General features: G+C 37.6%; 1 protein-coding gene across 1 annotated transcript in view; it reads right to left on the bottom strand.

Moving 5' to 3' along the window:
• klhl2.S (kelch like family member 2 S homeolog) overlaps positions 1 to 24102 on the bottom strand; it is a 66135-nt gene that overhangs the window by 30108 nt on the left and 11925 nt on the right. The window contains exons 3-5 of the mRNA XM_018243227.2: positions 19481 to 19587; positions 15047 to 15168; positions 7278 to 7440 (exon numbers count right to left, since the gene is read on the bottom strand). Coding sequence (XP_018098716.1) covers positions 7278 to 7440; positions 15047 to 15168; positions 19481 to 19587 — 392 coding nt within the window. The remainder of the gene's footprint in view (positions 1 to 7277; positions 7441 to 15046; positions 15169 to 19480; positions 19588 to 24102) is intronic.

Genomic DNA, 24102 nt, shown 5'->3' on the forward strand with positions numbered 1-24102 from the left:
AATACTGGCAGATTGAAACAAGGCCACTGCGAAAAACTCAAAAGTGTGTTTATACAAAGAGGCAGCTTACATCTGACTTTACAACATTACCATACGGGTACTAACATTATGGATACACGTTTGCAACATCCATTCTCTTGTATCTTAGCAGGTCCTTCAAACTCTGGAAAGAGTTATTTTATAAAATAACTTTTACAGTATTCTAATACACATATGATGCATAAACCTGAAAATATAGTTTGGTTTTATTCATGCTGGCAGAAACTTTATGATGAGTTGTCACAGTTATATACCAACAATAAATTCATTGAAGGTTTACCCAGTACATTTGTTGAGGATGTTTTATTCCCACCTGATAATATTAATTTAGCAATTGTTGATTTGATGGAATGTGTTAGTGATAATATTGAAGTTGAAAAAGCTTTCACAAAGTATGTACACCACAGAAACCTCAGTATTATGTATTTAGTACAAAATGTTTTTTGCCAGGGTAAGAAAAGTAGAACAATTAATTTAAACACTAAATATATGGTTTTGTTTAAAAATCCACGTGACAAATTACAGATAACAACACTAGCTAGACCAGGGATCCCCAACCCTTTGAACCCGTGAGCAACATTCAGCTGTTAAATGAGTTGGGGAGCAACACTAGCAAGAAAAAAGTTTTTGGGGTGCCGCATAAGGGCTGTGATTGGCCATTTGGTATCCCCTATGTGGACTGTCAACCTACTTGAGGCTCTGTTTGGCAGAATATGGGGTTTTTATGCAACAACAACTTGCCTCTAAGTCAATAATTCAAAAATAAACTCTTGGTTTGAGGCCACTGGGAGCAACATCCAAGGGGTTGGAGAGCAACATGTTGCTCGCGAGCTACTGGTTGGGGATCACTGAGCTAGACAGATGTACCCTGGTAAAACACAGTTCTTTTTAGAGGCTTTTGAAGATGCTACTCAACAACCTTATGGTTATTTACTACTGGATTTAAGAGCAAATACAGCAGAGGAGCTGCATTTAAGAACAGGATTCTTACCACCAGCCATTCCTGCTGTGTACATCTTTAAAAGCGTTCCTCTAAAAAGTAATTATTTAAATTCATGTTACCATTACTGCTGTGTGCAAGCATTAAGCAAGATGTCTAGTCAGCTACGCCGTAACTGGGATTTTTTTAAAGATACTAATAAAATCACCACCACAAGTCAAAAAAGCTATTTTATGTAATGCCAGTAATGACATGGGGGCCGATTCACTAAGGGTCGAATATCGAGGGTTAATTAACCCTCGATATTTGACTAGGAATTAAAATCCTTCGACTTCGAATATCGAAGTCGAAGGATTTAGCGCAGATAAATGATTCGAAGGATTTAAATCCAACGATTGAAGGAATATCCTTCGATCAAAAAAAGTTAGCCAAGCCTATGGGGACCTTCCCCATTGGCTAACATTGACTTCGGTAGCTTTTAGATGGCGAACTAGGGGGTCGAAGTTTTTTTTTAAAGAGACAGTACTTCGACTATCGAATGGTCGAATAGTCGAACGATCGAAGGTCGTAGTAGCCCATTCGATGGTCGAAGTAGCCCAAAAAAAAACTTCGAAATTCTTTTTTAACTTCGAATCCTTCACTCTAAGTTAGTGAATCGGCCTCTTGATATCAGCTATAGCAGAAATAGCTCTCAATGTTCGAAAAATACCTTTAAAGACACGTCAAAAAGGTATTCTAAAGAAGTGGCACAAACATATAAGACAGTTGATTTATAAATAATGCCGCATTGGCAAAAAGAAACGTCTGGTGAAACAAGCTGGTTGGTTCATTGGGAGTTTATTAGGCTTTGCATTTCCTTTATTGACTGGTCTTTTATCTAATCGCTAATGGATTATACTGAAAATATTTACATGGTATCAAAACAAGACTTGGGCAAGTTACGACAACCAGCACCTGACATACGACAGACAAACAAACAGCGTTTGGATAGTGATATTACTGAAATTTTGCATAGACCTGACTTACCAGATGTAAAAATTAAAATGTACACGGCTGTTCTTCAAAAATTTTTGTTACATGTTAAACAGGATGCTAAAGAGAAGTCTTTCCTAACTCTTTTAACTCCATCAGGACCAACTTCAGCCATGGAATGTTAAAACGTAAAATGCCCGAAGGATGGGATGTTTTTATCCAACCAATGGCTGAACTAAATATACCGTCAACTGTTGCGGGAAATTCATCTACAAGAGAATACTTGGACAAGATTAAAGTACAGAGATATGAAACTCCTAACACAACACCTGTGTCAAGTAAAAGACATTCACTCTTTTAACCATTACCTGGGTTAACACATGGACGAATGCTACCTAAAAAAAAGAGTTGCTCATATGATTAATGCTGGAGACTGGTTAACTCTTTAATGATTATTTAAGAGAAAGTAAATTTAAGCTTAGAATGTATATTCTAAGACCTAGCGAACCTCAATGTTATCCTATGGGGAACATGTTAGTCTATGGGGAAGGTCATTCGATTCGAAGGATTTAATCTTTCGATCGAACGAATAGCGCTAAATCCTTTGACTTCGATATTTGAAGTTGAAGGATTTAACTTCGACAGTCGAATATCGAGGGTTAATTAACCCTCGATATTCGACCCTAAGTAAATGTGCCCCTAAGAGTATCTTGGATCTGTGTGTTCTGAAAACGAATATGTTTTTTCTTTTTAAAAATGTCAAACTGTTTTGGAAAAATCTCATTATCTGGTGAAAATCTGAAGCGGTCAAAGAACACAGCTTTTCTATCATTGCACAGTATAACTAAGGTCCAATGCTGTCCAGGTAGCAATGATTTCTGCTGAGTTACACGGTCCTTGGGTAACATGTCACATGGGAAGACACCTGAAAACATGCGCCGAGCACAAGAATCCCCTTTGACAATATGCATGATCTCTAGTGTTCATGATGATGCGAGTATATTTTAAATATAGTCATATAATACTTCACGCCTGTGGTTTATTTCCAGTATGTTTGATGTTATGGCATACACAACCATATAAATAATTGATTGTGTTGGTGCAGAGAATCGTATTTCAGTTCTCAAGCTTCCACAACAAATGAGAGAGTAATTTCCACCAGGTTCCTGGTCAGGTGAGAGATTAAATGCAAAAATTGTGTATCCGCCTAAAAACTCTGTACGGTCAACAAGTATTCCTGAGTCATCCTTTTGTTTTCTGGTTATTTGCACCAGGGACATATATTCTTTAATATCACTATCTGTTTAAAAATTGGGTTGGAATGGTTTGGCAGGGATCTGCTCCCCATCTAGATATAAGGCTGCATAGTTAATATTATTGTGAGGAAAACATAAAGGATTGCGTTGATAACTTCCACTGAATGCCTCATTATCAATAAATGCTATTAGCACAAATCTTGGTATATGCCCAAGAAATAGATTTTCGTGGTTTGAGACCCTAGTTCCAGCTGGTATGCTGTAAAATTTCAGTGTTACTCGTTCAAGGGGGTATTTTGCATTAGATGTTAGCAATGCTTGAGAATGGCCTAATTAAACAGCTGGTGAAACAAACTCTTTTTACAAAAAGTGATTCCTAATTTTATTTTTTCTTCATTAAAATAACGTATCTCTATTGAAAATAGGAATTATTTATAAAAAAAATATTGTAAAGCCCATTTTTTAATTTATACATACAGACCGAATAAATAGTTCCTGCCTAAGCTATTTCGCACTCAAAAGCACAGCCATCTTTATACTATGGGCCCTATTTCAGTCGATTTACTTATAGCAGACCCCCTCATTTTACAAACACTTATTCCTTTATAAATTTTACAATATACTCAAAAGCCTGTTTTTTTTAATTTATACCACCCATCTTATACCACAACATTTGCAAGAGTGTTGATGCTTATGAGTTAATTCATTTTGTGTGCACAGCATAATTGCTTACTGGCAGGGGAGCTGGGTGTAGATCTCTGTATGTTTGTTTGGGATAAGCCTGTCATAAGGATCCTGCCACACGAGCAGATTCAGGGAGATTTAGTCGCCTGGCGATAAAATTTTTGTTTTTCTCAATTAAAACTATTGTATATATAAAATATTGGGTATAAGATATTAAAACAGCTTGTGTCTGATCAATAGTTAATACGTAATTCAATCAAGTTTATATTTCTTCATTAATACAATAGAGGATTGTGGGAATTGCAGTCCAAAAGTGGATACGTTAAATCAACAGTCCTGCAATAACACAAAGGGAGGGCGCGGGCAATCACACTCGGAAGGGGAGAGTTAATAGACTTCACTCATTTCAATAAGGTTTGACGAGAGGTGTAGACGCAGGTGTAGACGCATCACTACTCGTATAATCGATTTGGCCAAGCTAAAATATTCAAACGGTTATTCTGACGGCCGATTACACTAGTCTGAAAAAAAAGCATTGATTTTTGTGGTTTTATTAGATTTTAGTGATTTATTTGCATTTCACACTGTTCTGTGTTATTTCGTTTTGCCTATGTAAATTTTATCTACTATATATCCATATTGGGGTCTCTAAATTCCATGTACACATGTATGCTATACATATCTGGTATTGGTACGGTCGAGAGACATGAGGCTTTCCAAATCAGTTGCATTTACATGCGCAAAATTAATATTTTTCTGGTATAAGTTCATATATTGTAAAAAATAGTACCGGTAATTTTTCATTTTTTTTTTTTGTATTTAGCACTATAAATCTTTTTGCAGAGGTGGAAATACATAAAAAGTAGATTTAGAAAGCTCAGTTTCTCCCGAAAAAACAATGTACAGTTTTCCTAGGTAAACTATAGGTTTCCACTCAGAAAATGCCCCTGAAGTGAGAGAGCACAAAATGTTTCTAAAACGTTTGGCATTTCGCATAACCAATGTTAATAATAAATAATGTTCAATTCTGCTGGCACTTAAAGGGTTAAAAATGAAGCACTGACTTGGGTCAATCCCACTGCCTGGGGTGCTAGTTACCCTTTAATGCAGTTACAGAAAGACCACATTTGTGTGTATTATTGTTTTATTGGCAAATTGTTTCTACATTCAGTGGCCGTGAGTGCTTTCAGTGGTGTATATATATAAGGACCGAAACGTCACATTGGCTGTATATGCACTCATGAATACAAGATTTTATTGGTTTCACTAAAATCCCTGTGTTGCTGGTCTTTTTGAATGTTACATGTTTTTTTACCATGCACCTGGGTAGTAAAGAGACAAGCGTGTGACACTGATTACGTGGTATATATGCTGAAATGTCCCTGTGGGCTGGCCTACATAGGGGAGACCATTCAACCTATACGTGACAGAATTAGCCAGCACAAATCAACCATTAGGAAGGAGGTACTGAAATTACCGGTTCCGGCGCATTTCCATGCAGCACGACATTCAGTAGCAGCCTTGAGGTTTCTTGTGCTGGAGTCTGTTGCCCCCCCCCACGCTGGGGGGGGGCAACAGACTCCTGCAACTCCAGAAAAGGGAGAAATTTTGGATCCATACATTACAAACATTACATCCAAAGGGACTCAATAGAGAATATGATCTGTATGCCTTTATATGAGTATGATACATTTTTTAAGTGTGAAGGGGTAACTTTGGGACTGATTGATATTACATATCCTATATGTTACATTGTTACATTGAAAACTATTATATGATGTTGTTACAATTTTTTCTTGATGCATAACCTGATGTTTATAAGAATTATGCTAGCAATGTTTAATTTCAATAATCCTGTGTGATACCATGTGATACCACGGGGTTGTGCGTAATTTATTCATTATGTGCATGTGGGCGGAACTTATGCCTATGACCTTATATAGGATGTGATGTCATTGTAACCATTTATGCTTGATAAAGAAGCGGGAGCTTCGAAACGTTGCAATTTCTTGCTTGATAAAAACCTTTTTTGTTCCATTAAGCAAGTTGCCTGGACTTTTTTGTTTGATATATAATTTGTCCTATTTTGGACTAAGTCACGGACTGGGTCTGCACTCCACTTTGTACAAATATATATATATATTTATATATAGGGGGGGGGGGGCAACAGACTCTTACAACTCCAGAAAAGAGAAAAATTTTGGATACATACATTACAGACTATGCACCCGAGAGGACTCAATAAAGAGTACGACCTGTATGCTTTCACTTAATATGAAGGATATGGTCAGTTATGGTGGAATTTAGAGAGAAGGGATTGGGACACAGTTATATGGACACACAACCTTGCATTCTTTGCAGATTGTTTGGGATTTCACATGTCAATTGTATTTGGTTAGGTCTTTTAACCTTTAACTAATCTTTATGAGGCGATGCATGCTTAGATACATACGAAATACTGTTTAACATACTAAAGTGAATTGATCTGTAACACAAGGGAACGGATTTACATAATGATGAGAGGGGTGTGTACTACCTATGCTTTAAAATAGGTTGTGATGTCATAGCAATCATTTATGCTTGAGAAAGAAGCGGGAGCTTTGAAACGTCGCATGTTTGCTGTTACCTGTTGGTAAAGAACTTTTTTATTTGCACAAAGTTGTCTTGACTTTTTTGTTGGTTATATATATATATATATATATATATATATATATATATATATATATATATATATATATTTATATACAGATATATATATATATATATATATATATATATATATATATACATATACATACACATATACATATACACACACACATAAACATACACACACGTTGTACATAGCGCCAACATATTTACAATTTATAGAAATTAGACCATTCACAACGGAATGTAATATAGCTGTATATAAAAAATACAGTATAATTAATTTTTAACAAAAAAATTTATATAATTTATAATGTATATATTTATTATATTTATTTTTAATATAATTTATGATAGGAATTAGTTTTGAAAAACAAAAAGAAAACTATTTCTGCTTTCACTGATAAAATGCAACGCTTTAATAATAAGTTAGTGGGACCAAATGCAGTATTCTTTACACCCATACCCCCCACAACTCCCCCAAAGCAGCTGCTAAGCCTGCTGTCTCTGTCTATGGTTGTGTTACTACCAAAGGAAATACATCTGCAAACGAACAGTGATCGTGATTTAGTAGTGTTAATTGCCCCAATTAAAATTAAAAATAGTTTAACCTGTTTCTATTCACGAAGGGTGACTTACAGAATTAAAAACATGGTCATATGTCTTGTCTTGTAAGAATAATGCTTAAGAGTAGTACCAATTTCTTTTACCTGTTTGTTACAATAAGAACTACTTGCCTGCATAGCCGTTAGCCTGGTTTAACAGATCTGTGCATGCATGCATGTCAGCAAATGCTCGGATTCCTAAACAGTTGGATGGGTGAAGCTGAGATTCCAGAAATTCACAGCAAGTCTTCTTCACGTCTTGAAGCTGCAAGAGACCAGCTGCTGGCAGAAGGACCTGTAAGGATATCATAGAACAGTCAGATGCGCTGACTGACTGACCATATGCATTTACTGTACAGGTGAAGAAAGGAACCATGAACCAAGAGATTACTTTCAATGTAAAGTCTCTAAATCTGGCAAGTATTTTATACCACACTTTTTTTTGTCACACCTATATAAATATATCCACAGGTCTAAAAATCTGGCTCAACCTAATTAGCAAGCAGCATTTTCCAGTTAAACATTTCAGTGGTTGCTCCCAGTTATTAGACCTGATGCAAGATTTCTGATTTTTTTCTCATTATACGTTATGGATTATCTAGAAACAGAGACCGAAATCTCAGATTGCTAACACACACAAACCAATCATATGCATGTTTTATAACTTCACTGCATTAGACCAATGCATGCTAAATACTACTATAGGGCTAGGTTAAACATTTCCCATGTTACTAAATAAACCCCAAAGTGAAATGAAACATTCGTTTAGTACCAAAAGTAAATCTGTAGGACTGTAAACCCAATTTGAAGCCTTGATGATGTCTTGTCAGACGAAACGCGTTGGCTGTGACATCATCCAGGTGAGCTCAGCATCGCATGCCATGATTGCAACGCCGGCTATCACCATCTAATTTGGCAGAGCGAAAACTGGAGCTGAGAAACCTATGGGACTGACTGTTTATATGCTAATCCAATGTGTACATATGTGAGCAATTTTTACTTAGGAAATATATATTAAAAAGTTTTTTACATGATATTAAGCACATCTCTTTAGAGCCTATCGATGTCCTGCGACTGTGGAGCAGCCATGTATCCATGCTAGCAATTCATTTAAACGTTTGTGAGTATTCACTCTTACCCAAAAAGAAGGGGACACCGTTTTTCAAAGGACAAGTTGACCAAGGTGAAGGGAATTAAACACTTTCCCCAATAAGTCTAACCTCACGGAAAGGGTGTAATGTAATACAATGAATAATTCACTATATAGTTTATATTTTTCTCTGTCTATCCTGAGCTTAATTAGTGCTGGTTCATCCACAACAAAAATAAAATAACTGTCACTTATCTGAAGGAGAACAGATTATTAGAACCAGCGGAGGGAGTGAATTACAGAGTCCCTGGATTTTTTTCATACAATTGTAAACCCAATAAACCATACTGAAATCCAACCTCGTCCGTCACTTGGCTGCGAGACATTATAATCATAGTCACAACATGAACACAAATGTTTTGTACTTCTTAAACTAGATATAGCACCAACTTATTCAGCAGAGACAGATATTATATATATATATCTGTGCTGCAGTGGATCATCCAAGGTAGAGAAAATCGATGACTATTAGAAAATCACTCTCCCCCTTGCAACTTTGGGTTATCTACAACTCCTAACTCAGACCAACGATAACAAAAATTCAGCAAGAGGTAGAGGTTCTACAGATCCGGCTAAAACATGAGCAGATTTAGTCGGCGCTCTGTGAATGATCCTAATGATCGTTTGAACAAACAATTCACCCATTCATGGAAAGCGATATATGAGGAGAGGTTATATCTTCGTCATGTAGATCTTACATATATTAAAGATCTAACATATATTGAACAATGGCTGTCTGTCGCTTGGCTTACTTTCACAAAAGGCATGCACAGTGATCAGTTGTATTCCAATGATTATCTGACTGTACCATCCACTGATTTGACGATTTTGTCGGAACAATACAATACAATGGTTCACAACCCATCAATGTAACAATAAGTAGACAATTTTATCGGATCATGCTAAAATCGGTCATTTTACATGAAATCTGCCCGTGTATGGCCACCTTTTGGCATAGAGAGAGTGAGTAAAATAAAAAACCTTTGGCCATAGATAGTAAACACTGCAATAAACATTCCAACTATTTTAAATTATGTACCCCTTATATTGCTTCTGTTTATGGAAAAATGACAAGTAATCATAGGATTATATTAGTGCAATTGACTTTCTACAACATTGTCTGTCACTGAATTCATGGAGCATTTCTGATTGGATTACAAAAAGAAGAACTTTCTGTCACCAACTAAACTAGCCCTGCAGGAATTACAGACTTGTTATTAAGAAAGTAGCCCTAATTATCCACTATGTCATTAACAATTTTACTGCAGGAAAAAATGAAATTTAGAATTACCAGTCTGGAAATTGTAGCTCTTCAGACCCCAGGAAGCCATGCCTCATACAGTAAAAACTTTGCAAGCCTTAAAGCTCCAGTGTCAATTGTGTTTAGTGAAAACTAATAAAAGAATTGTTAAAATGCTCTAAAATGGTTGACACAGAGGTCTAGAATTTGTTTTGAAACTCTCTCAGTAGCGCAATTCAGAGCTATTCCTCTCTCCAAGGAAACTCATATATGTGAAAGAGATGAAAATCCCAACAGCTGAGAATACAACTTTCTAAAGCACGGAGAAGCAAACTGCAACTGTCACCAGGTCATTTGGCAAACCCCTGTTGTGTAGACAAGATGGTAACAAAATCATGAACGTGGGCATTTGTTTTGTAAACTTTTGGCTAAATTCCTAAAAGCCTTCACATAACATTCCTGTCAAATGGGTTATACCAAGTAATTGTCAGAGCCAGAAGTTTTTTTTTTTTTGCTTTGTGTAAATTCGATTTTGGAAGAAAAACAAAGAAGACTCCTTGAAGTAAGGAGTTGTTCACCTTCCAAAAAATGTTTCAGTCTAGTTCTCTTCAAAGTGTTCACCAGGAACCAGTTTTTCCAAAACCGACGTTGAAATTTTAATGTTCCTGGCTCTGGTGTCTTAGTCTAGCAGCTAATTAGGTGCAGACTGCGAACTGCTAAAATTTGCTACATTAATCTATACAGTTCTCAGCAGCATCTGTGGAATATTAGCAACTATTGTCTCAATTGGAACAGCTGCCTTTTTTCTGCTCAGTAGGGACAAAGATGAGAAATGCATCCACTAATATATCAACTTAGAACAGTTTACAGAGTCTGTGACCCCTGTCCCAGAGCTGTGAAAAGGTGAAAAATTAAAGGAACAGTTCAGTGTGAAAATAAAAACTGTAAATAAAAACTGTGCAAAATAAAAAATGTTTCTAATATCGTTACCGTATCGAGTATAAGCCGAGTTTTTCAGCATCCAAAATGTGCTGAAAAAGTCTACCTCGGCTTATACTCGGGTCAGCGGTACCCAACCCGAGTAGCTGAGATTGCAGTCACTTTTAATCATTCCTATACCAACAGTACACTTGGGGAGAGACTGCAATATCCCACAATGACCTCTGTTGGTTAAATGAAATAACAGTGCGCCCTCTGTTGGTTAAATGAAAGAATAACAGTGACTGCAATATCACACAGCGCCATCTGTTGGTTATATGAAAGAATAACAGTGACTGCAATATCACACAGTGCCCTCTGTTGGTTATATGAAAGATTAACAGTGACTGCAATATCACACAGCGCCCTCTGTTGGTTATATGAAATAATAACAGTGACTGCAATATCACACAGCGCCCTCTGTTGGTTATATGAAATAATAACAGTGATGGCAATATCACACAGCGCCCTCTGTTGGTTATATTAAAGAATAACAGTGTCTGCAATATCACACAGTGCCCTCTGTTGGTTATATGAAGGATTAACATTGATGGCAATATCACACAGCGCCCTCTGTTGGTTATACGAAAGATTAACAGTGATGGCAATATCACACAGCACCCTCTGCACATGGTAGTGGGACAGTGGGACAATGCACACAGTAATCCGTTTGGCAATTCTCTGTCACCATCAACTTTGCAAAGAAGTCCGGTTGATCGCTGGGGGGGGTCGCTTTGGCAGAATGTGCGCTGCTGGGAGACAGGGCTGTAGTTGTGTCTAGGCTTATACTAGAGTCATTAAGTTTTCCCAGTTTTCGTAGGTAAAATTAGGTACCTCGGCTAATACTCGAGTATATACGGTAGTTAGCCAAAAATGTAATATATAAAGGCTGGAGTGAACAAATGTCTAATAAAACAGATAGAATCCAACTACCTGCTTTTCAGCTCTATAACTCTGAGTTAGTCAGCGACTTGAAGGGGGGCCACATGGGACATTTCTGTTCAGTGAGTTTGCAATTGATCCTCAGCATTCAGCTCAGATTCAAAAGCAACAGATTTGACCCATGTGGCCCCCCTTCAAGTCTCTGATTGGTTACTGCCTGGTAGCCTGGGTAACCAGTCAGTGTAAACCAAGAGAGCTGAAAAGCAGGAAGTAGTGTTCTGACTGAAATGTTATACAGGTATAGGTTCCCTTATCCGGAAACCCGATATCCAGAAAGCTCCAAATTACGGAATGGCTGTCTCCCATAGACTCCATTTTATCCAAATTTTAATAATAATAAAACTGTACCTTGTACTTGATCCCAACTAAGATATAATTAATCCTTATTGGAAGCAAAACCAGCCTATTGGGTTTATTTAATGTTTAAATTAATTTCTAGTAGCCTTAATGCATGAAGACCCAAATTACGGAGAGATCCGTTATCCGGAAAACCCCATGTCCCGAGCATTCTGGATAACAGGTCCCATACCTGTACATCAAATCACTCCAGCCTTTATACATTACATTTTTGGCTAACTAACTATATTACAAACATTTTTTATTTTGCACAGACTATTTACCCAGTTTTTATTTTTACACTGAACAATTCCTTTAAACCTTAGACTTCAATATTAGAAAAAAACAGAAAATATAAAGTAAAAAAATCTATTTTAGGTGAACCTTTTTTTATGTCAAATCTGCCGTTTTTATTGCTACCATATCAGTAGCAACTGATGGCCACTATTTTTCATGATTGATAGTGTGTAATTGTTATAAACGCTCTGCGACTTTACAAGGCACACTTCTCACTAACAAATTGCACTTGTGTGGCCCTTACAATGCACCAATGTGCCCCTTCAGACTGATGCACAATATGAACCTGGAAAACTAACACTGGTGCCCAAATGAGCTTGGAAATTCCAAGGTCCACTGGAATCCCATCTCTGAAACTAGGTTCAAGATGAATAAATGAAATAAAATAAATCAAATCAAATCACGTGTGCAGGGAATTGTGTGGTTTGGAAGATACAGGCTGAGGACATATGGCTTTTGATACAAAGTAACAGTAGTCAGCCAGCTGAGCAAAGTAGTCAGATAGATCAGCAGGAGAGCAGGGGGATAGGCTTAGGGAACGGTCACAAACCATTAAAAACAATGAAAAGTCTGCATTTTTTTTAAAATTGAAGTTGCTTGAAATTATGTTTACTTATGTTACTTCATTTATAATATATAGTAATTTATAGTAATATTAATTTGCCTATTATTATAGTTTGCCTATAAATATAGTTTTCTTATTGAGCATAATGCTTTTCTATAGTCTGATAATATGAATACCAACAAAGCGGTCTGGTTTCGGGTACAAAGATCCCCATTCAAGAACCAGGTAGGTGGTCGGCAGGTACACTGTCTGGTATCTTGTTCCTTTACCTGGTTGATCCGCCTCTGGAGTCACTTTCAATCCACTGTGACTTCCATTCCTGGTCGGCTGGCAAGTATAAACCCTTGTGGATGTGGGTCTGGTTACAGGGTATAGTGCAGTTGGGGGTGTGGGTCGGGTTGGGGGTGTGGGTCGGGTTGCAGGTTTTTGGGTCTGGGTTGGGCACAGTTCTTCCCAAAAGGACCCGTGCAGGACTCTAAACCAGATTACAGCCATGCAAACTTGTTTGGTATCATACAGGCCAAATGTAAGAGTAAGAATATTTTTATTTACACAGAAAATGTGCAAGACCCAATATGACTCATGAGGCGGTTAGTCATTAAAGGTGGCTGTAGCCAGCAGAAATGTTTTCTATGAAGACAAATCATACAGTTGTTTCTGGTGCCAGGGGCATGTTAGTCACAGGAGAAATGCATGGTACTGTAACATGAAGTTTAATTCAAGTAGCTATGGAAGGAAATATAAATCTAAGATTGAAAAATAAATATATACACATCATTCTGTGAGTAGGAACACTACATTAGACTCTTGTAAGTATTTACACAGCACTGCAGCTGATTAGAATATTAACCCTATAAATGTGGGAGCTTACTAGTAAACACCATACTATTATTCCTCAATATCAAGGCTCATTAACATCTTCACCACTGGCATTTCTGGCAGAGAAGTGATTTAACTTGATAGGGCAGCCTGCCATTAATACAAATGATGCCTGCAAATGGCGTTTCTCTGCCAGACGGAAAACGTCAGATGGGTATAAACTTTGACTGCCGCGAGTCTAAAAACATATTTACTGAAATCATAAATAAAACATTTAACAATTATTTCTGAGCTTTGCAACCCAACATCGTTTTATAACTGCTGGCAACATATTAATGTTGTAAATTAATAAATGCTGATAGAAGCTGCTGACCCAGTTCCTCCAGACCAAATCAGCAGCTAAAGTTGGCCATAGACGGAAAGATATAGTCATCATTAGCAATCAGAAAGAAAAGAGAATAAAAAAAATGTATAAAGGGGTGCCCAGTGGAGCACCAGTCCACACGTGGGTCTGTGCAGTCCTGTCTAGAAAAGGCCACACCTTCAATTGCCTGATTAGATTTTCCAGATTGATACCTGGCCATACCCTGAAAAGAGGTCCATCAGGGAGGAACTGGTTTTGGTCGTAAACAAAGCTCACAATATACAGCCAGCTTAGTCAACGAGATCATGCAGAGGAGCTGTATAGTTTGTTTTACAAAAAACACTATAACCCTGCATTATCTGGTCATATTATAAAAATGATGAGTGACCCACTTAATTCAGTCAGTCTTGTAGTTTTCCACTTGCCAATGAATTACGGCAGTTTCACTGTTTGTGCATACAGATAGTTTCCATGTTTGCATAAATGTATGTGTGCTGCAGCTGTCTCTGGACTATTAAATGGCACATTATACAACCGGTATAAGACAAAAACGCAGTTTTAGATACCTTTGAAAAGTATAAGATTTCAGAGATATTGAGCACAAACGCAACAAATGGCTGCTAGCCGATTTATCACAGTGCAGCTGTTCATGTAATGATGTGTGCCCCTTTCCACTGTCATCAGAAGTTGTTACTAGCCTTAAAGGGCTAGTATTAATAAAAAAGTAAAAATATGACGTAGAAAGGAGGCAGTTATGTGTATGGGCAACACAGTGTTGAAATAACCAGGAATAAATATTTTGCAGGACATATGAGTGTTTTCGTTGTTGTGTACAGACTACCAACCTGATTTTGGGCTTTAAACCAAATTTTTTGCAGGATTTAAACAGCCAAGATGCTGGCAACCCTACTTGATCTGCAAGTTGTAGTTGAACAAAAGCTTGAGGGCATCCGTATGACAAACATGTGAGGAATGCAACAGATAGAACAAACATTAAAAGTAGCAGGTTATGTGAGGTGCTTCTACTTCTTAGTTGTGCTTAGTTATATCCCAGCATACATTCATGTAAGTGGCTATACACCACTTGTTGGATAACTTGCCACTTCTATTTACACCCTAATATGAGTATTGGAGAAACATAAAATACAGTAGCTATAGTTTCTAAAGGTTTCCCCTTTGTATCAATGGACTTGATCCAGGCAAGCCTCACCTGTACATTTTCCTCTGTCACTTTGATCTCTGCCGTGTAAACATAATCCACAAGCATCTTCAGGGTCCAGCCATCTACCTCCTTTATCCGGACTCGCTTTGCTCTACTCTCACTCATCTCACCTGCAGAAAAGGAAAAAAATTCCAGCTGTAAATCCACTGCACAATTTCTTTTTGGGAAAGAAATGCAATTGCCTCAGCAATATAAATTAGCACTCTATAATCCAGTAGCCATCAGCATTATGCAAATAAATTGCAAAACAAAATAAAAAAAAGAGAGAACGGGCAATGGAGTGCATCATAAAAGCAGAAAGCTTAAAGTCAGAGTAACAGAATCAAAGGTAGAAACACACAGCATATTATGTACAAGGAGAAAAACCTTCAGAGGTGACATAGAAACCAGGAAATATTAACTTCATCCACTTAGATCTGCAAGGGAAAAATCTCACTTTTTGAGATGAGCTCATTCAATTGGGCTTATGTAAAAAAAAAAAAAAAAAAAAAAAAAAAGTGTATAACTCTATCTGAACTTCCACAAATAATTATATAAAGACATGGCGTATTCTAGAGTAAAAGTAAACAATGTTATCATAAGGACCATTTACCAAGTGCCTTTAGGCTAGAGCTACAATGGGGACGAAATTAACTAGCTGGAACATGCTGGCTGATTTCAGTGGGCAGTAGCCTCCTCTTTTTTCCGCACTGAACTGGCTTATCACAAATAGGCTTTGGCAGATTTTGGCTCAAAATGCAGAGACTTCTGATCTTTGTCAAAACCTGCAGAGTCTGTTCTGCCGGCGGTAGGGCCGAGATCAGCCGGCGTATTTCAGATAGCTGACTGTGGCTCCTGTGTGGCCCCTAGCCTAAAGCTGGCCATAGACACAAAGATTTTTGGACTGAATGTGGAGAGTCGTGACATTTTTGCGTCCCATGGTCGATCGGCCAGGTTAAAAGATTTCTATCGGCTGCTGATAATATCTCTGCATGTATTGACAATCTGACGATTTTCAGTGGGAGACTGTCACTAGCTTTTGTCGGACATAACTTTCGTACGATTGCTGTAGGGGCAGAACATCGGCTGATCTGTTATTTTCTACTTTATTTGATCTGAATGGTTAGTGGCAGGTCTGGAGATGGGGACGTCCAATCGTTTGAGGATTTGAACGATCGGATCTTTGCATCTATGGCCAGCTTAAGGTTCACAGTGTACTACAACCCCTCCCCCACCTTGTTGTTTTGTAAAGTGATGTTTGTTGCACTACCGACTATGCAAAGCAAAGAAACTTCAAGTTCCAACTTCAAAATAAAACAAGATGAGAGAGGGGTTGCATTATACTAAGGGGAGCCTATGGGAAACAGTTCTTTCAAGTAACACGGCTTCCTCTGAATCTATGGAATAAGATATGCGTGTTGAAAAAAAATATTTATTCCTGAAAGTTCAGATATTGTTTATGCACCTTTCCTACAGAAGACTAACTAAATCAGCTTATCTTTGTATTAAAAATCAACGGGGGTTAATGGAAGCACTCTTAAGGCTAAATCAAAATATATTTAAGTATAATGGAAGTGCTACTTACAATGCACTTCCCTGGTCCCCTGTCTCATAAGTAATTCAATATAAATGCAAATGCATATGTTTACAAAACAGGGGTTTTTAGTTACAAAGTTATGATCATAAAGTTGAAAAGCCACCATACCACATCAAGGTAAAACCCCATATGTCAGGTGACAATATAAAAAGATACTTCTCTGCATAACAGCATTACCTGTACTCAATGTGTGTTGTGCATTGGTTTCACTCTGAAAGCTGAATCCTCCCCCGCCAGTAAAGGTGGCCATAGACCCAAAGATCCGCTCGATTAGCGACATCGCCAAACGAGCGGATCTTTCCCCGATATGCCACTAACGGTATGGCTATATCGGGGGTAATTCGAACGTTCGGCCGTATGGCCGAACGATCGAATTACGATGCGCCAAGGGGCTCCGACGAGTCGGTTGGTTAAAAATCAAACCTTCCCGATCGATATCGTGGCCAGATATCGATCGGGAAGACCTGTCGGGAAGCCCCCATACACGGGCAGATAAGCTGTCAAATCGGTCCAAACGTCAGCTTTATCTGCCTGTGTATGGCCACCTTAAGGGCTTTTAAGAGAGAGATTGCTCAAACCAACGCCCATATTTAAAAGCATAATACCACCATTAGTATAAAGGGGTGGGTATGGGGTGCTATTAAAAAAACACAGAGCTGAGCCACAGCTTCAGGCGAATATACAAAAATCAAGGGGGGTTAGTGGAAGCACTCTTAAGAAAGTTAGGGACCGCCATATGGGGTTTACCTTGACGTGGTATGGTGGCTTTTCAACTTTATGATCATAACTTTGTAACTAAAAACCCCTGTTTTGTAAACATATGCATTTGCATTTATATTGAATTACTTATGAGACAGGGGACCAGGGAAGTGCATTTTAAGTAGCACTTCCATTATACTTAAATATATTTTGATTTAGCCTTAAGAGTGCTTCCACTAACCCCCCTTGATTTTTATCTTTGTATTAGCCTAGTGTTTTAATTTTAAAATGCCAATTCCTTTTGATTGTATGAAACCTTACTTAAAGAGCTTTGATTGCACTGTATCTCCTTCTCCATAGAATGTGCAATGAATTCAAAAGGAAAAATTTAGTGGCACTATCTCTCAAAGACATAATACCAAAAAAAAAAAAAAAAAAAAAAAATAAATTATATATATATATATATATATATATATATATATATATATATATATATATATATATATATATATATATATATATATATATTACTTTTAATCATAAAAAGGGCATTCTTTAACACAAAAAATAAACTCAAGTATTTGTAAGATTTTCATAAACGATGCAGTATATTAAAGCCTACAATCCAAACCTATGGTGGTGAATACAGTGAAGGGGAACGTTTATGGCTGGGTATTACTCTGTGGTGTTTTGAAGATGTCCTATCTTGATAGACTAATTTACATTTAATCTTACAGATTTTAAAATAGCTTCAGCTCAAAATGTACTCTAGTTATTTAAATTAATTGGAGTTTTCCTTTTGAAGATTTGTATTACAAAACTTGGAAGTCTTCCATTCACAGCTAGAGAATGCAGATAAGTGCAGCACCATGTATGGTAAACACAATTAATATGCTTCAGTTGTGAAACCAACAGACAGAAAAAGAAAAGAACAAAGTGTGTTGAATAATTAGGCATAATCTTTGAAGGGATTATTACGTTTTCACGTTTATTAGACCCTTGTTTCAGGCTTACTAATGAGAGAGAGGTACTGAAAATGTAATGTATTTAATTGCTTCTTGTATGTGAATGTACCACACAGCTCACCTTTCATATGATTCTCCTGCACTGGTGGTGCAAATCTCCCTAGACGGTCAGCACAATGTGAGTAAAGTTTGTTTTAAGAGTCGCACAAACAACATATTTACTGCAGGTGGGGAGCTCACCGCTTTTATTGTGACCACCTGTGCATCAATTGCTTTTAGCCACATACACCACCCCAGCATGTCTTTCAAAAGACACCCAGATCCTGCTCCCACTTCTGCTGTGTCATTCTTCCTTAAAGGAGAATTCAACCAGTAACATAAAAAACCCCTACCCCTTCCCTCCTTCCCCCCCAGCCTACCCGATACCCAGGGCAAATGCCCCTAACTTTTTACTTACCCCTCGGTGCAGATTCTGTCATCGGGAGTTCATGGCAGCCATCTTCTTTTCTTCATTAAAATTTGGAAGCAGACCGACGTTTCTGCGCATGCGCAGTTGAAGTAATATTCCTGTCCCGAACAACTGCGCATGCGCCGAACGTCACGGAAATTTCCGTGACATTTTTCGTGACTTTTAGAAATTTTTGTGACTTTTGGCGCATGCGGAATTTTACTCCAACTGCGCATGTGCCGAAAACGACAGTCTGCTTCCGAAGAAAAGATGGCGCCCGTGAACTCCCGAGGAGAGAATCTGCACTGTGGGGTAAGTAAAAAGTTAGGGGCATATGCCCCAGGTACCAGGCAGGCTGGGGGGGGGGAGTTGAATTTTCTTTTTTTTTCTTTTAATACTCGGTTTCTACCAATGGAAAATACCATGTTGTTGTGAGCTTACAAAAGCTTTGGGAAGCAACAATCTCATCTGATTTGTGATAATGTGATTACCCAAAAATACGTATATATAATATACGTATGTTATAAAAAATTCTCTGTTGTTAAATATGACAATATCAGTAGTCCGCACAGCATTCATTGACCCTTTGTATGGTCATGGATGCATACCCAATAAAGAACTTTTTTTGCAGATTTCCACTTCATTGAGCTCAGGTTGCATTCACGCAGGTGGTGGCCAACCACACAAAAGTCAAAGCATTTGTAACTATGTTGAGGAAAAGAAGTAATTTGTACCTGTAAACATAGCATGGAAATATGGACTGCAGGATGCCAGCACAACCTTGTGAGCTGCAATCTCCACATCTTCGGCCACTATTGTCACATCGCACAGTAAATTCTGACTGTGAGAGAGGGAGGAAACACAAAGAAGTTGAAAATCTTTGGGCATGCTTAAAAAACAAGGACAAGTTTTGACAGAAATGAAGAAAGACAATAAGAAATATTCTGCTCACCGTACATAAATGTTACATATGGTGTTGCTTTGTTATCTAGAATTACCACAATACTTTTCTATGTTGGATACTAGCTACTCAAGATTGTAATTAGTATTGCACTGGACAACAAACAGGTTGAATAAGAGCTTAATCTCTCCTCCTTTAATTGTGGAAGTGATTTACCGTAACATATTTACAGTACAGGTGTGGGACCGGTTATCCAGAATGCTCGGGACCGGAGGCTTTCCGGAAACAGATCTTTCCGTAATTTGGATCTTCATATATGGTCTATTAGAAAATCATGTAAACATTAAATAAACCCCAATAGGCTGGTCCTGATTCCAATAAGGATTAATTATATCTTAGTTTGGATCATGTACAAGGTACTGTTTTATTATTACACAGAAAAGAGAAATCATTTTTAAAAGTTTGGATTATTTGGATAAAATGGAGTCTATGGGAGAGGGCCTTTCTGTAAATTTGGAGCTTTCCGTATCAGGGATCCCATACCTGTATATTTAACTACCGTATATACTCGAGTATAAGCCGAGTTTTTCAGCATCGAAAATGTGCTGAAAAAGTCTACCTCGGCTTATACTCGGGTCAGCAGGCAGTAGCTGAGATTGCAGTCACTTTTAATCATTCCTATACCAACAGTACACTTGGGGAGAGACTGCAATATCCCACAATGCCCTCTGTTGGTTTTATGAAAGAATAACAGTGCGCCCTCTGTTGGTTATATGAAAGAATAACAGTGACTGCAATATCACACAGCGCCATCTGTTGGTTATATCAAAGAATAACAGTGACTGCAATATCACACAGCGCCATCTGTTGGTTATATCAAAGAATAACAGTAACTGCAATATCACACAACACCATCTGTTGGTTGTATCAAAGAATAACAGTGACTGCAATATCACACAGCGCCATCTGTTGGTTGTATCAAAGAATAACAGTAACTGCAATATCACACAGCGCCATCTGTTGGTTGTATCAAAGAATAACAGTGACTGCAATATCACACAGCGCCATCTGTTGGTTATATCAAAGAATAACAGTGACTGCAATATCACACAGTGCCCTCTGTTGGTTATATGAAAGAATAACAGTGACTGCAATATCACACAGCGCCCTCTGTTGGTTGTATAAAGGATTAACAGTGACTGCAATATCACACAGCACCCTCTGTTGGTTATACGAAAGATTAACAGTGATGGCAATATCACACAGCAATCTCTGCACAATTCTCTGTCACCATCAACTTTGCAAAGAAGTCCGGTTGATCGCTGGGGGAGTCTCTTTGGCGGAAGGTGCGCTGCTGGGAGACAGGGCTGTAGTTGTGTCTAGGCTTATACTAGAGTCAATAAGTTTTCCCAGTTTTCGTAGGTAAAATTAGGTACCTCGGCTTATACTCGGATCGGCTTATACTCGAGTATATACGGTATGTAGCAACTATGTCTCTATTTTTTGTATCAGAAGTTGCATGCCTATGTATCAGTGATTCCCAAACTGTGAGGGTATGCAGCTAGGGGGGCCTATTCTTAACCTATTTCTAAATAGGAACTCACCACAAAAAAATCCCATAGGAATAAACAGAAAGTGGTGAGCTTTAATTTCCCAGTTCGATAAATCTGCCCATAGAGTGTTATTTGACATAAACACTATTTGCGGTCTAAGGTATTCTTAGAAAGACTTCCAAATGGTTGATATATATTTCCATATATCTGTAATCTGTCTGTTCTATTTGTCTATCTATGTATATAGATATTGTATATACTGCTCCTTTAAGACTAAGATTCAGAACAGAACAATTAATTGGCATTTTATTTAGACGGACATATATTACACAGCGCCTTGAAAAAGTAATCATATTCTTGACCAAAATTGTTCATATTACTAAATAACATTATATACTGCAATATTTTCTGTGATTATTATTTTAAAACACAAACGGAAAAGATTTATGTAAAAGTAAGACATTACCCACATGGCCTTGAGTGCCTTCCATTTGTTTATGCAAGATGCCGAGCCTGTGCAGATGAAAAGCAGGACCACAACTGCACATCAATTTAAGTATGACTTTTTTTTTTTTTTTTTTTTTAAGGTGTAGGCCAGGTCAGAATTTTCTCTAACATAAAACAAGATCACATTAAAGGAGAACCAAATGCTAAAAATGAATAAGGCAAGAAATACCATATTTTATATATACAGAACTGAGTCTAATGGCTCAGCATCTCTATAGCAGTAATGATCCAGGTTTTTATAATTGTGCACATGTACTTGATGCTGACATGTTCCTATGATTTTTATAGGAATGTGTCAGTATTGCTTTACGGTATGAAGATCCAAATTACAGAAAGATCTCTTATCTGGAAACCCCAGGGTCCTGGGCATTCTGGATAACAGGTCCCATACCTGTATATACATTATAATAATAAGCCAATTTTAACTAGGCCATTTTCTTCAGTAATGTGGTTTTTGTGTTTTGAAGGGAAAGCTTGTCACGTAGAAACTGCATTTTGCATCACTATATACTTATACAGGACACTCTTCCACTTTAGAGTCTATGACGTGCACACAGGGGTAATCCTAATCCTATCCTAAATGTATATGAATATATTTTACGGAGCATTTATTTTTTTAAAAACAAAATCAAACTCTGCGTAGATTACTATCAAAAGAGCTCTGATCTCCATAATTTATAAGCTTTTAACAGATTTACTAATGGACCCTTTCCCTAAGCACAGATATATGCTGAAATGGGAGGAGAATCTGGCTCGAGAAATATTGCTGAAAACTTGGGGAGACATTTGGGAGAATGCTAGAAGAAACGCTTTATGTGTTAAGACAGCCTTGTTGAGTGTATTTACTTTTACCTTTTTTTTTTCTTTTGTTCTCCTTACCTTTGACTTCTTTGCTTTTTTTTATTGCCTTCCCCTTTTGCCATAAACTTGTGTCCAGTCTACCACTGATGTCTTCTCCTGTCCGCTCTCATTTTCACATTCTTTATTACTTTAGTTTTCCTGCCTTCCTAGCTGTTTTTGCTTTCTGACTTTGTTAGCTACGCTCGCACCCATTACATTTTATTTTATTGCCCTCTGTCTAGAATATTTATATTTTCACATGAATTCCCATTTTGATTACGCTGTGCATTTTGTCCTCTCTTTTATTTTCTGTTGCCTTCGACGTTCATCTTGTACCCCGTTTTTCTCTAGTGGTTCCACCATCTTTTTTTCCTTAGTTGCATTCATAACCATGGGAGGGCTCAGATTGCAACTATTTCCTCTTAGTTTTTCAAAAAATTAAAATCATATTTCTCAAAATATAGTAAGTCTATATAGTTTGGCAGGTGTGATATAAAGTGTCTACATTACAAGCTGAAGTACGAGAATGTATCCAAAGTAATTCCACCAACCAGCACAGACATCTGACTCCATAAAATAATCACACTGCTTACCAGTATTACTTAATTAAAAAGTTATCATTGTTAGTGACTCATTAGATTTAATTATTCACATTGTTCCACATACCTATATAACATGCCACCTAGCCTCATCTGAATGCATTTTCCATTCATTTCAGTGTGAGTAACTACTTATACTCGCAAGTGTTTTGTTTTGAATGAGCAGAAAAATCCATACAACATATTTAGGGCCATGTCATGTGCAGAAAATTCATTGCTGCACATGTCCCATATCATGTCCCATTAGGGTTGCCACCTTTTTGCCAAAACCAGCCCATGACTGGGCAGTAAACATAGTGGAGTGGGAAGGGAAATTGGCAAGGGGGCACAGGAAAATGGACAATAGGAATATGGGCCCTAATCATATAAGGTGTTTTTTTTCAACAAAGAGGGGAAGAGAGGGATTTAAAGGGGACCTGTCACCCAAAAAAATTATTCCGAATCATATTTAATCACTCATTTAATCAAGCAAAATAAACTTTAATTACACTATATAAATTATTTGAATCTAGTCTCCTTCACTCTGGGAATTCACAATTATAGCAACCAGGGAGGAGCCATTTTGAAAAGATAGAGGGGGAATCTGGGGAGAGCAGTGACATCTAGAAAGTACTGAATGGAAAGTGAAAGCAATTGCCTGCCCCGCCTCTATGCCCAAGGCATAGAGGAGGGGCAGGCAATATTTGATTGACAGCTGAGATTTTTTAAACAGCTATGAATGCTTTAATAGAAAAATAATTTGGATTTCAATTTGAAAAGGACTTTTATTATACAGCTTTTTATGTCTGGGTGACAGGTCCCCTTTAACAGGTGCTAAAAATTCACTAGTCTGTATATTCTGATTTCCGGCGCCGGCTTGTGATTTACGGGCTGGATGGCAACCATGTCAGATTCAGTACAATAAATGCAGTGGGTTGCCAGCACCAAGCTATTACTGCCCAAATGTGCGGTCTTAA

Source organism: Xenopus laevis, chromosome 1S, assembly GCF_017654675.1.
Source record: "Xenopus laevis strain J_2021 chromosome 1S, Xenopus_laevis_v10.1, whole genome shotgun sequence".
In the NCBI taxonomy this organism is placed as follows: Eukaryota; Metazoa; Chordata; class Amphibia; order Anura; family Pipidae; genus Xenopus; species Xenopus laevis.